General features: G+C 44.0%; 1 protein-coding gene across 7 annotated transcripts in view; it reads right to left on the bottom strand.

The window, feature by feature from the left end:
• Window positions 1-2,824: 2,824 nt before the first annotated feature.
• The window catches only part of LMX1B (LIM homeobox transcription factor 1 beta), a 92,618-nt gene continuing 81,601 nt past the window's right edge, over window positions 2,825-13,841 (bottom strand). For 2 of the 7 annotated variants that reach the window (XR_014028054.1, XR_014028056.1), the window contains exons 8-11: window positions 7,255-7,322; window positions 6,572-6,619; window positions 5,428-5,465; window positions 2,825-4,127 (exon numbers count right to left, since the gene is read on the bottom strand). Coding sequence is in view for 2 of the 7 variants with exons in the window: in XM_081340052.1 (XP_081196178.1) it covers window positions 9,804-9,961 (158 nt within the window). In the remaining 5 variants the exon portion in view is untranslated. Of the gene's footprint in view, window positions 6,620-6,843; window positions 9,962-13,841 lie in introns of those variants that run through there. The other 5 variants (XR_014028053.1, XR_014028055.1, XM_081340052.1 and 2 more) reach the window with 3 other exon arrangements.

Genomic DNA, 13,841 nt, shown 5'->3' with positions numbered 1-13,841 from the left:
CATGTGGCATGTCTCAAAAAGGCTAATCAGATCAGCGGTAACTCATTTCGGGGGTGACAAGCTGGATAGTTCCTTCTGCGAAAGAAACCCAGCTAATTGAGCTCGCTGGTGGTACAAGGTAGACATGTGTACCAAGGCAACCAGATCTTGGCTTCTCCTGTGTGTGTGTGTGTGTGTGTGTGTGTGTGTGTGTGTGTGTGTGTGAGAATAATCATTATCCGACATGTTCAGGCGCATCTTTTGCAGGAATGGAAGGGGGGGAGGAAGACGGTGCAGAGGGTGGATGCGAAAAGAGAATGCTTTTGATGCTTGCACTCCTGGTAGTAATTACCCAGAGCTGGGAATCTCTTGCTATGGAAAACAACTCGCTTGGACAACACCGTAGCCCAGGTGTTCCTCTGCCCCGGAGCAGGATGAAAACCAGGTCAGGGGCTGGTGCACCGGTGGGAGCATGTAGCAACAGTGTGCTGCAGCTGCTGGCAGATTTCTCATCCTGGCAAGGCTGCCCGCACGGAGGGGTGGAAATGGAATTCTTTTCATGCCACAGGAAATGTGCGCCTGGCGCAAGCAGCTTCTCATATATATATTTTTTAGCATGCTACTAGTTCTTATTGACTTTGATTGAACAATTTATTGCTAGGGAGAGGAGAATTTCCAATAAATGAGTGGAGCATGCAGTCCTATCTTACAGGAGACACACACACTCCCTCTATTTTTCTTTTTGCCCCTTTGTTCTGGACCCAAGACGACATTTCTGAGCAAATGCCAAAGATTTCACTCAGTTCCCCCTACGATAAAAGGAGGTCACTTGGCAAATGTTTTTGAGGGCCCTGCCTCCATGTCTTCAGACAACGCTAGAGAAAGCAAAACAATGGTGAAATGCACATCAAAGAAAACAAAAGGGAAGTTCCCAGTTTGGTAGGGAAAGAGCCACAGCACAGGCTACTGCAGTGGCTCTCTTCCGTAGGGCCAACCAGTGGCTACTAAGCAGGGAGGAAGGGCAACCAGCTGATGACTTCATGGATACTTCTTGGCATCAAGGTGTTGCCGCTGTCTTCTTCCAGGGTGCTTTTTTCAAAATTTCCCAAGCCAGCCCACAGTGGGGAAATTTCCTGATCTGCTTTCGTCAAACATCAACCCTTATCTTTGTCAACAACAACTGATGTCATCTGTTGTAGACTTAAAGGTCTGGCTTGAGCTCGGCATGTGGACACCTTATGGACACCTTCATGCCATTTGGAAGAAACTGTTGGAGGAAGGAGCATCATATTGACCTCTGTTGGTCTTGGAGGGTCCAGTATTTTTGGAAACCTCCAATGATGGAGCACCCATAACTTCTGGAGGCAAGCCATTCCACTGATGAATTGTTCTCGTTGCCAGAAACCAAAGAGAGGCCAAACAGGGGGAAAATGTCCTCAGAATTTAGATTTATGCCCTAAACTGATCAAGTCATCTGAATGATTAAACTGCCTATTGTCCTCACTGACAATCTGATTTGTAGCTGCTCCGAGATGTGTGTTTGTTTGTGTGTAGGATGGAGGAACAACGCTCTGGGTGCTTTCAGGAATTTTTTTTTTCCCCTGATTGTCATTGCGTTTTTTTTTGTTTTTACTTCTGCATTTTATGTTCATTTGCCTTCTGTTTAGTACAGCTGTAAGGTGTAAATCAGTCTTGATTTGCAACTTGGTGACACTAGAAACAGGAGGCAGGAGAGAAGAACATGAAATAAGGCGCAAGACACTGCCGATTACTCATCCTCAGGCTTGGTTTCATGCCTTGGCGGTCAAGGTGATGAGTTCTTGTGTCTCAATCGTTACTGGTGTCTGCCGACTTGAGCAAAATCCACCTGACTTGTTGTTATGCTTAGGAAAGCTATTCCCAGCTGGGAAATTAACCACCTCGGCGCCCGAGAAAAAGATTTTTATCCCTACCTCTTCTTACAGAATAACCAATCTTCTAGTCCAACCCTCTGCTCAAGCAGGAGACCTCATATCATCCTGGGCAAATGGCTGTCCAGTCTCTTCTTGAAAACAAGAAGTGATGGAGCAGCCACAAGAGGAAAAAGCACTACTTAGAACATAGGATCACGGGTGGGAAGGGACCTTCGAGGTCATCTAGTCCTGGAGACTATAGAGGATGACACCAAGGTGACCATGGCAGATCTGAAGGAGGCACTGTGAGACAGAGGGTCTTGGACGGTGCTGATTCACAGACTGACCGAGCATCAGACATGACTCAATGGTTGAGACAACCTCTGTAGAATAAGGCAAAGCTTGGCTTGAGGACCTCACTATTAATTGTAATACTCTATTCTGCCTTGTTCTGTTTTTAATTTTTATTGTGCTCTGTGACTGTGATAAAGGATGGGCGGATGGACGGATGGATGGACAGGTGGATGGATGGGTGGATGGACTGAAGGCATCTTTATCCTAAATCCTTGGGGAGAATCTGGGAATCAAATTGCCAAATCCAGCCAAAACTATCAGTTAGACTCTGTGTCAATAATGAACACCACAGGCCAGTGGTTATGAAATGTTATGCTTTAAATCTTGAGTTAAGTCTTGGGGGTCCAAGATATTTAAAGGGGGTCCGTGGGGAAGAAAAGGTTGAAAACCACTGGCATAGGCATTGACAAATTCACCATTGGTCAATGGCAAAAGGCAGCTTTACCTGGAAGAGCTTATGTTCCGAGGCAATATCACCATCAAACATCCACGTCTGCCTATCCTTAGGAAAGACTTGATAGGGAGACAAAAATGGCCCAATCCAGTCTAAACCTCTGGCTGACTGTGTGATGATCAATAACAACAACATCCCATTTCATTTACAGGTTGCTTTTATTTACAAATATGCTGAAGTATAACCTTCCACTCATTCAGGCCCGTGCGTGCGCGCGCGCACCCACACCCACACACTCCCACGTAGGAAAAAAAGCAAAAAACCTGAAGTTTGAGAATCACATCGCTTGAGCCGTCCGTGGACGGCAGGGGGAGAAGAAATCAAAACAGATCAAGCCGTAAGCTGTGACCACGTGGGCATGAAAGAACGAAGCCCCCCACAACACACTAATAAATAATTTAAGAAATGGCAAGTCATTAAATTAAAAGGCAGAAATGAGGCTAGGGGCCGATGGCAAAACCCAACGAATCAAAAAAAAAAACAACTCAGGGAGCATTGGGGTGAAAAAGGATATGAAGAATTATCTTTATCATCATCATCATCATGACCATCATCGTTATTTTACAAGTTAAACAAACCGGAACAGCTACAAAATACTACATTTTTGCTAACATAAATACAGAATATATAAATATACAGAGAATACAGCCGGGATTTGTGAAACAGAAACAGGGCAACGGAAGGCAGAGAAGTGAATTGGGGAGGGGGAAAAGAAATTTAAAAAATGGAGAAGAGAATGAAGGCATCTTTTGAAGTTAACCGCTCAGACAGAAACCCAACGGGAGAATTCACCAAGGATGAGATCTGACAGGGCTGATCAGCAAACGTTTTGTTTTCCCATTTGCAGGTTAAAATTGGGGGGGGGGGAAGGGCACCTGAAATTGAAAAGCTGGAGAGGACCTATCCTGCTGGCAAACTGGTGGAAGAGTCAAGGAAATGGATGAGAATTACCAAATTTGGTCAGGACCAAAAGCTTCCCTGCCTGAGCTCTTGAGCTGTCTAACTTCTGTAAAGTCGGCCACATGAACGCTTATTGAAGATATTCTGAAGAAGGAGCACTGCAGAGTTCACGGTGTTTTTAAAGCAGAAAGCCAAGGAATCCTTAAAGTTCTAGAACTTGCATAAAGTTCGTGAGATGTTTCTTTGATGGCATTCTTGCCCCCCCCCCCAGCTTGGAGAAAAGTGGCAAAGCTAACTTTCCATTCCACGTTCCTTGCTAAGAATACGTTTGTTGACACAGACATAAATCAGAAAGACATTTCCTTTTTTTTTTTTGGCATTAAGAGGCAGGCTGCCCCATCGGAGGAAAGTACCACTGTCTCCAGCAAACACTGTGTACTCCATTGCCACTTGATAGATCGATTAGAGCTTAATATTGACCATAGATCGATTCATACATTGTGAATACTTGGGAAGATGGGGGGAGGACTGATGGAAATCTCCAATTTCTGAAAATATAAGAACCAGACCGTAAGACTTGGCTTACAATGCTTACAATACTTGGCTTTTTCAGCATGGTTTCTGAACACCCTAATGAGCCATCATCCAACACGGTTCATATGCCCTGGAACACAGCATTATTAACTTTTTTGTTATGAATTGCTTCTCATTCTTGATTCAAAAACGCACTTTATTGATAGGATCCTTTCCTCTTGGTTTACAAATGCAAGGAGTTCCAGTCATCCCGGTGTAGAAATAGAGAGAAACATCCTTGCACGGAGAACTGGCTCTTCCCACCAAGCTATAGAAATGTTAATAGGGCAACTTTTTTTTTAAACTATGACATAGTTCCATTTTAATGTGCAGCAATTTTGTGCTGGTTTAATTCTTGCGCCTTCCCTGAAAGAGTCCCGGGAAATATGATTAAATAAAGGTACTGAATCCTGAACTTGTTTCCAGCATTCCTTTAGAAGAACGCAACCTTAGGCATAGATGTCAATAGTGAAAGAAGAGAATATCTGTAGCTCAGGGTTGAATTGTGGGGTCCTTGATGCTCCCTGAGCTTGGATGTTTTCTTGCAGATGTTTCATGAGCCAACTAGGTAACATCAGTGCTAGAAGGGAGTGGAGTTTGTGGAGAGGAGGAGGAAGAGGGGAGGAGAATGGCGGTAGTGTCCTTAGATCTCTCTGAGCTTGGATGTTTTCTTGCAGATGTTTCATGACCCAACTTGGTAACATCACCAATGCACTGATGCACTCTTGATGTTACCTAGTTTGGTCATGAAACGTCTGCAAGAAAACCAGCAAGCTCAGAGAGCACCAAGGTCCCCATAGATCTCAATAGTCAATGAGAATATCTAAGTGGCAAAACATTACATCAATAGCATTACCGAACAGATTGACTATGTGTTTAGAAGTAGCAAAATTCCTCATTCTCTTAACATCCCCTTTGAAATAAGTGATTTACATTCATTTTGGAAGAATTTCTGAGGACAATTCCTTCCTTCCACCCACTTTACTAACTGCACTATAGACGTGGCAGCCTGGCCAATCATATATATATATATATTTCATATTCTACTGTAAATTACCCTTTTCAGCCCGTTCTTTGCTTACTGGACCAAACGTGATTAAAAGACTGGAAGGCAGTGTGTGTCGACAGAGACAAGCCATGCAAAGGGACAAATAATCTGCTTATAATGGCCATCTGACGTCCCACACAGGCTGCCATTCCACGGGCTTCAACCCATACTTGTCAAAGAAGGTTTTATCCATCTTATCCACCTAAGACATCAGCAGACATTCCTACCTGTTTTTGCTTTCTTGTCTGCTTGAGTGGCAACTCTCCTGAGAATGCAAGAGTAAGCCTGAAGTCAAGAGAAGGTCAAGAGCTTTCAGCCCTTTGACCCTGGAGTCCCAGGTTAAAACCATACAACCAGCAGATTCCTGAGAGCAATCATCCATGCCACACATTAGAGTGACATTGATCTCTGCCAGGATACCAGGGGGAAGGAGAAGCAAGTTTGAATAGCTTGGCTGGGCCTTTCAATCTGGGCTCACTCTCAGTGGAATGGGACAAATCGCCGTAGCCAGCTCACCATGGCCAGCTTACCACTGCCAACTTGCTGTGGGACAACTGCACAATTCAATTCAATTATTTAAAACAAATGAACAATTGTTTCTTTTGTGTGTGTGTCATTCATGTTTCGTTGTCTCCCTCCTTTTATTGTTCTTTCTTTAACGATTCTATGCCACCATTTTTTTGTATTAGTGTGTAGCTCCTGTCCTGCAGCGAGTTGCCCATGGCGTGTTGGCCACGATGAGTTGGCCGTGGCAGCCTTTACTGGTGTTGGAGGGGAAAGATTACAATTCAATTACATCACAATTTGGAGGACAACTATCTCTATGGAAAAGGCAGAAGGTCTTTCCTAAGTTCTCCATGTCGTCCTATTCGCAGAGGACAGAAGATGGAACTTTGAACTTCTGCCTTCTCAACAGAACTTTCAGTTGGGGATGAGACAAGGCAAACAGCATCCTTGGGTGAGTTTGAATAATTAATAATTAGGGTTAATTATTAAAAGGGGTCTCTTTCTGCAGTTCCACTGGGAAGTTGCAGACTTGTTCTTCTGAACCATGTCCTCCTTTGGTGGCCTGTGGAAATTGGTTTCCAGATCCACTTGATAAGCCCTCCTGGGATTCTGCTTTCAGATTCAGAAGATATCCTTGCATATGGGGGAAAGCAGAACGTAAGACCTGCTTCTCTTCAGATATTCATGCCATAAAGGAAGTGAACAAACAGGGTGTTCACACGTGGTTCAAATGCAGAACCGCTCAACTGCCAGAGGATTTGGTTTCAGAAGACATTGTATTTTAATTTCTTTTGTCAAAGAGGGTCTTGCTTTGGGCATTTATTCTTTATTTTTATTTTTTTTAAAAAACAGCCAATCTCTTACCTGAAGTCATTTAAGAAGGCAGTTGATGTAGGCAGCCATTTCAAGACACTGGAAAAGATGTACATTTTCACACATTGTTAACTTCCAGAATGTATTAATACGATTGTGGGGGGAAAGACTAACTTAGATGCTTATAAGGAGAATCGCTTGTGGATGGTAGCCTTATCCTGGATCCCATTGGATCTGGCAGGAGATAATAAGGAGAAGGTACCATCTGTCAGATCTAATATCAGTTGGAATCCAATAGGGACAACTGAGTTGGCGGGGGGGGGTTGGCTTGGTCCTTAAATTATGAGAAATAAATATTGAAAAGACCTAAAGGAACTTAGTTAATCTTCAACAGCTGATCAAAATTGGGACAGGAACTTCCCCTGGTAAGTGAGGCGGTTGATAAGTGAGTCAAGCCCAATTTTACGCTCTTTTTTGTCGTGGCCTTTAAGCAAATCGCACCATTGCTAAGCTAATCTGGCTTCCACCACTGACTTCGCTTTTTGGAAGTTGCCAGTGGCCTGAGCCCAGGAGACTGCAACCTCGTAAGTACATGCCAGTCGCCATGTGCCCACATTTTGGTCACGTAACTGTGGGGAATGCTGGAAAAGTCATAAGTGCAATGGCCAGTTGCAAGCCGTTTTTCCCAGCAGCGTTATAACTTTAAACCATCATTAAACGAAGTCAAGAACTACCTGTAAATCTTATTCCTCGAATTCTTCCGCTTTCAAAAACTTGAGGCTACCATCAATCTAAAATGACCCTAAAAGAAGAGACAGACAGTGAGAGGATAATGGCTTGTATAGCCTTTCTCTAGCTTGCAGACTGAACTTGCCAACAAATACTCACAATAAGTCTGTACGTCAGCTTTTCCCAGGCTAGAAGTGCTTGAGACCTCAGGGTCTTGATTCCCAACCTTCTCAGCAATGGCTATGTTGGCTACGGAATTGCAGCAACTAAACTCTGTTTTCTCCCTAATTCAGCCTTTCTTGGATCTGGATACCATCAAGGTGTGTGGAATTCAACACTCAGCAATGGCTATCCCAGGGGTAGGCAACCTCGGCTCTTTTATGACTCATGGACTTCAACTCCCAGAATTCCTGAGTCAGCTATGCTGGCTCAGGAATTCTGGAAGTTGAAGTCCATGAGTCATAAAAGAGCCGAGGTTGCCTACCCCTGGGCTATCCGAATTGGAGGATCCTAGGAATTAAAATCCACACATCTTGACAGCCTCCAAAATTGACAAAGGTTGATCACTCGAGGTGAAGTTAAACTCTACTTTGCCAACTTGTTTTATGAACATTAAAACACACACATACACACACAAACACACACACATTCTATCAAAATTCTGCAGAATTTGGGGTCCATCTAGTCTATCCCCAAGGGAGCTGAGCAGATAGTTCTAGAAATCCATAAGCAAGCCATGAGGTCAAGAGTAGTCTCCAGTTTATGTTTCCCAACAATAGATAATAAAAGATATAATAAAATCAAGCATGGAATTTGAGGTCAGTCACACCTGGTGGGAGCTTGAACTAAGCTACCTGAGGTTGCTGGGATACATAGACCAAAACATCTGGAACTCAAGTTTGGGGAACAAAGGACAATGCAGTGATGGAAAAATGGTGGACCCAGAATAGTCTGGAAGATCCCAAAGACTTGATGATGGCCTTCTGCTTAAGCTTTCACCCACTCCAATTTTAATGTGGCAGAAGTGAAATGCAAAATATGTGGGAAGCCATGATATTTAATCCACTAACTTGTTTTTTTAAAAAATAAAATTTAAATAAAATCAAACCACAGCCCCAGATCCATCCCTTTTTTGGAGCAGGACCCCCAGAAACTTCGTAAAAGGCTCCATGTTAGCTTACCATGTGATCTAACTAGTCACAAAATGTGGAATTTCCTGGACTTTCTTAGTGGCAAGCACCATAAAACGTGTTTCACATCTTCACATCTGCAAAAGGCTTAATTTCTACTAGCAACTGGTCCACGTGCATTGGGAATAACTGAACTGCTTTGGGAAAAGAGTAAAGCCTACAGAATACCATCAATGCTTGCAGTTTGCAATTATATGAAGGATAAAGGGAGGGAAAGGGTTTTTTTCCCCCCCATTGAGGAAAAAGATCCAAATGAAAGCCGTCTCTAATTAATGCGTCTTGCAGCAAGGAACTGTGGGGTATCGCTGCCAAATCAGTATAAACAAATGGGAATCACCAACAGATGACTGTCAATCAAGGCTAGCAGAGCTAGGGGTGAAAACATCAAATTTGGCACTGAATTATTTCATCGTGGTTTGTTTTTTTTAAAAAAAATGTTTTAACACACCCAGAATGGCGAACAACCTGAAATAAATTCAGATGCTCCAGAATGTCTCTCGCCCTACTTTTTATAAAATCGCTTTTTCAGGTAAAGTTGTCATGAACAGCTCGTCTAAATTTGCCTCCCCTGTTCAGCATCTTTTTTTTTTTACTCTTTCTCTTCCTCTCCAAGAAACGTCATAATTATGACGACGTGGCCCTGATTTCGCCTTGCGTTCATTATTTTCTCTTTTTCCCCCCCTCTCCCTCCTCTCCTCCATTCCCACTCCCCCATTTCCAGGCAGTAGAGCGACTCTAACTTAATGCCCCCAGAAGTGACCAGTTTGGCTTCCGTTTGGTTTGATGGAGAGGAAAAGAAAGACAAAGAAAAGTCGAGGGGGAAACAGGGAATGTTCCTCTAGGAACCACAGCTTGGTCAATGTGTCTCACAGTCCTGAGGCGGGAAGATGAAACATACAGAACAAAATTGGGACAGTCCTCTCCAATTTCTTCCTTCAGCTTGACCAACTTTTGCATCGTGGGCAGCCGGGAGAAAACGCCACACCGTGGAAAGAGATCTCTCAAAGCAATGCACGTGGGAAGTGTTTGCATCCATCACGATGGGGTTCGAGAAGAAACTAACGGCGTCTCTTGGTCCAGCCTTGGTGACCTTGTGGTGTTTTGGGGGGGGGTTGAGAATGATGTGTGGTCCTTTGGTCATTCTGACTGAGGATTCCTTGCCTGTCTTAATGCTCCTGTCATCCCAGGTGACCAATATCAGGTTGGAGAAAAAGAAGAAAAATATGGCTGTATGAGTTTGGGGTTTTTTGTGTTTGTTTTTTGTTGTTGTTTTGTTTTTCAGCTGGAAAACAGGAAGGAGTTCCTTGCAACGTTGGTTCAGGAGAGAAGTTCAAAAGAGCCGGCTGGTTTACCCCAGTTGCTTTTCATGAAGCAAAGTAGGAACTCTGCATAGAATACAGCCTATCGATGGGGTTTCCTATCCTGGCTTGCATGGAGTTTACTTCTGAGGAAGCCAAGAAACAGTCACTCAAACTCGTTAGAGAAGTGTCGCTGTCAATGTCGTGAAAAATGGAGTCGTTTCCTGATGGGTGAAGGAGAGAAGAAAAAAGCAAAAAACAGACAGAATATAGACATGTTAATAGGCTGGGATGACTGCTCCACAGTGCTATAATTTTCCGAGAAGATGATCTGATATGTCCCAAAGGTGTTTTTTTTCAAAGGCAACTGGACTTTTTGTTTTTCCTTGAAGACATTTCGCTTCTCATCCAAGTTCTGAAGAAGCTTCTTGAATGAGAAGCGAAAGGTCTTCAAGGAAAAACAAAGTCCAGTTGCCATTGGGGGGGGGGGAAGCACCTTTGGGATAACCATGACCTAGATGACTGAGAATCTCCATAGATGCGATCCATATATGGTTTCACCCATGCAAGGAATTCACAGGACCGCAGTGTTCCCAGCACACCCATGTCCATCAGCGTTAAACTCTTCCCGTACGACAGAGATGTACCGTGATATGGTTCTTTTCAGAAGGTAGGAGGAGATGCTCACAAGGTAAGCTTGGGATTTTGCCACCCAACAAACATTGGCCTCATTCTCAGTACATGAGAATCCTTTTTGAATGCAAAGTATTCTGATTGCTGGTGGGGAAACCGGCCATTGACAATATGTGCTGTAGTCTCATTTTCCCAGATGGACAGGAGTGTGTCTGGTTTAATGAAAAGAAGGATTAGAGGTCCCATTTGTGTTGAGGGTACCATATATAAAGCCCTCCCAGATTGAAAGGATAGCAGTATCCCAATGTTTGAGGGGCTACCACAAAAAGAGGGGGTCAACCTCTACTCCAAAGCACCTGAAAGCAGAACAAGAAGGAATGGATGGAAACTAACCAAGGAGAGAAGCAACCTAGAACCAAGGAGGAATTTCCTAACTGGGGGAGCCATCAATTAATGGAATAGCTTGCCTCCAGAAGTTGTGGGTGCTCCATCACTGGAGGTTTTTAAGAAGAGACTGGACAAGGGTTTGTCTGAAATGGTAGAGCAGGGGGTTGGACTAGAAGACCTCCCAACTCTGGAAGTCCCTTCCAACTCTGTCATTCTGTTACAACCGGGAGAAGGTTAATGAGACCAATTCTTCTTCCTGTTCTAACTTCACTTCTCCTCCTTCTCTTTCTCCATCTCTGAACTTACATCTACACTGAACTTGCAAATGGCATACTCTAGGCAAACTCGATTCATAGGATTTTGGCAATATCAGAAATCTAGTAATATCTGGGGAGCTGGAAATATTCCTGCTTCAATTTTTGCATCACTGCAAACCTGGATTGACGTAGCCAACTTTTGGTTAAGGCCTTTACTAGCTGCAGTGTAGGATTTGTGGACCCAAGAGGAATTTCTTCACATGATTCCCACATCTGGATATACTTCTGTTCCAAAGAACAACCGCGAATAGCAAACTAAAGCATTGGAGAATTTTTTTTAAGAAGCCTATCTTAAATCTCCAGGGTGTTGGGTTTCTGGGAATAATAAGGACAACAATAACAATAATACTACTCAGATGCCCTGGGTGCATTTTGAGCTGTCATAGTCTTTTGGAAGGCTGTGCTTTTTCTTCAGCTGCGTTGATCTTCTCTGCTGAAAAATCAAACTAATTTGCACTTGAAGAATCAGATGAAAAGGAAAAAAAAAGCAGGCCTGGCTCTTTGCTGGAGCTTTTAATGGTACTATGATAGCATCATTGGGCGGGATGTAAGAAATGGTTGGGCTCTCTGCCAGTAAATTGTTTGCTTTGCAGTCTACAGCATCTCAAAAGAGTTTGAAGAGACAGAGAAACAGGGAGAAAGAGAGTTAGATAAAGAGAGGGGGGGGAGAAAAACAGAGGGAAAGAGGAAGAAAGAGAGAGAAAGAGGAAGAAAGAGAGAGAGAGAGAGAGAGAGAGAGAGAGAGAGAGAGAGAGAGAGAGAGAGAGAAAGACTGGGAAAGATTCTTTTTTTATCTGAGGCACGAAGGCTGGCAAAAGAAAAAAAGATCCTGCATTCCATCAGGGGAAACTGTGGCTTTGAGGAATGTCAGGATCGGGATCGTGACAGTGCCAATAAAAGTTGCCACTGGAAGGAAAATGGAGAGGGGTTGCAAGCGGGAAGAGGAGAAACCCAGTGTTGGGGGGGGGGGAAAGGTGGGGTTTTTCTTCTTCCATTTTTCACCTCTTCCCCCAATGCAAACTTGGCTAAGAAGGCGCGTTCTGTTGATCCCCAAGGAGGAGGACTCTTAAAACAATCAAGGATAGTTCCCAAAGCAGAATAGACCCGGTTAGTATCATTCTGCCTCCCGAGAAGGAGCATCCAAACGAATGTGGCGGACTACAAGTCCCATCCTTCCCTAGTCAGGTAAGGTGCACGACTGAAAGAGGCTGATGGAGGGAGTTGCAAGTGGGTTGGAAGAGGACTTGAGCAATTCCACGGGGGGCCTTGGAGGACTGCTGGCCCTCGGCGCCCTTTGCGACAACTTGAAAAGGAAGCAGAAAGATTTTGTCAGCTCTGCTCAGAACTCTACAAGTTCTTCCTTCCAGCCCCAACGACCATCCTTGTTCTTCTCCTTTAGGTCTGTTGCAACGCTGGAGGACGGGTCCTTGGCTCTGCTTTTTTTTTTCTTCTCCTCACCACTGCCTTTTCCTTGTGGGTTGTTTCTTCGACCTGCATTCCTGCCATTCAGGGCGGCAAACATCACGCCGGGTTTGAGGCAGCGAGGAAGTTTTTCCATTCTTAGAAAACGCTGCCTAGAAGTCTGATGCAAAGCTATAAATCACAAGGACTAGATCCCTGAAATGATAACTTTACACTGTTGCAACAGGGCCTTTGGAAACTGCAACTGTTGCAAAACTAGGGAAGAAGACTTGCTACCTGCTGTTCAATTCTTAGATCAACAATATAGCCTTTTCATTCTTTTTTTTTCTTTTCCTCCTGGAACCTCATCTTTCTCTTTTCGAAGAGGATCCAGAAAGATCCCCGTTGTTGAGCGGCTACAAAATACGGAAGCTCTTTTGAGATGGGAAGGAGGGGATCGGGAATAAGTGAAGACCTTTTCAGCGGAGAAAACTGATTGTGGGGTGGTTTTTTTGGGTTATTTTTTTGCAGACAAGAGTTGCTTTGGGGAAACCCATCCAGGCGACCAATGTCAAACCTGAATGCGGCCATGATGTCAGTTGATGTTAAAACGAGCAATAATAACTAGATCTTCCAGATCTCCAAACGTCATCCTGCTCAAGAGAAGGACCTAGTTCTTTGATCTGCTCCAGGAACGTGGTGGGCTTGACAGAGAAAGCTTGACTCAGTATTAAACCTCTGAAATTATTCAAGGCAAGCATGCAGCAAGATCTCATGTGAGACACGACTTGATGGCTGAAGGGTAAAATATGAGTAGCAGAACCTCACCCAGCCACAGAGTGTCCCTTTCAATTTTTCCATGCCACCCATCTGGTGCCCCCAGTTTGGGAATCTAGGCATTCCAGCCCACATACCATTGTTGTGAGTGCGATAAGAGCTGTTATCAATTTGCATACTAAAAAGCTCTGGATGCAAGAGGGTAAACCAGCTTTGTGCCAAACCACATCTGATGCAGCCTTCTCACTGATGTGGTCGTGAAAAGACAGGTCTTGGGATTGCAAGCCCCCCCCCCTACTTTTTCCAGTTCCAGGCCTCCTTAAAATAAGAAGCACATAACTAGAATAATGCGGTGGTTTAACTCTTCACGGCTCTTTCTTTCCCTGGCTTCATAATAGATACATACTGTATATAGAATAACAGAGTGGGAAGGGACCTTGGAGGTCTTCTAGTCCAACCCCCTGCTAAGGCAGGAGACCCTATACCCTTTGAGATAAGCAGCTGTCCAGTCTCTTCTTGAAAACCTCCAATGATGGAGCAGCCACAACTTCTGGAGGCAGGTCGTTCCACTGGTTAATTGTCCTCACTG

This window comes from Vipera berus (genome assembly GCF_964194415.1).
Source record: "Vipera berus genome assembly, chromosome: 15".
Taxonomy (NCBI): domain Eukaryota; kingdom Metazoa; phylum Chordata; class Lepidosauria; order Squamata; family Viperidae; genus Vipera; species Vipera berus.
Note: the sequence above shows the minus strand (reverse complement) of the source record. Positions and strands in the feature narration are given on the sequence as shown.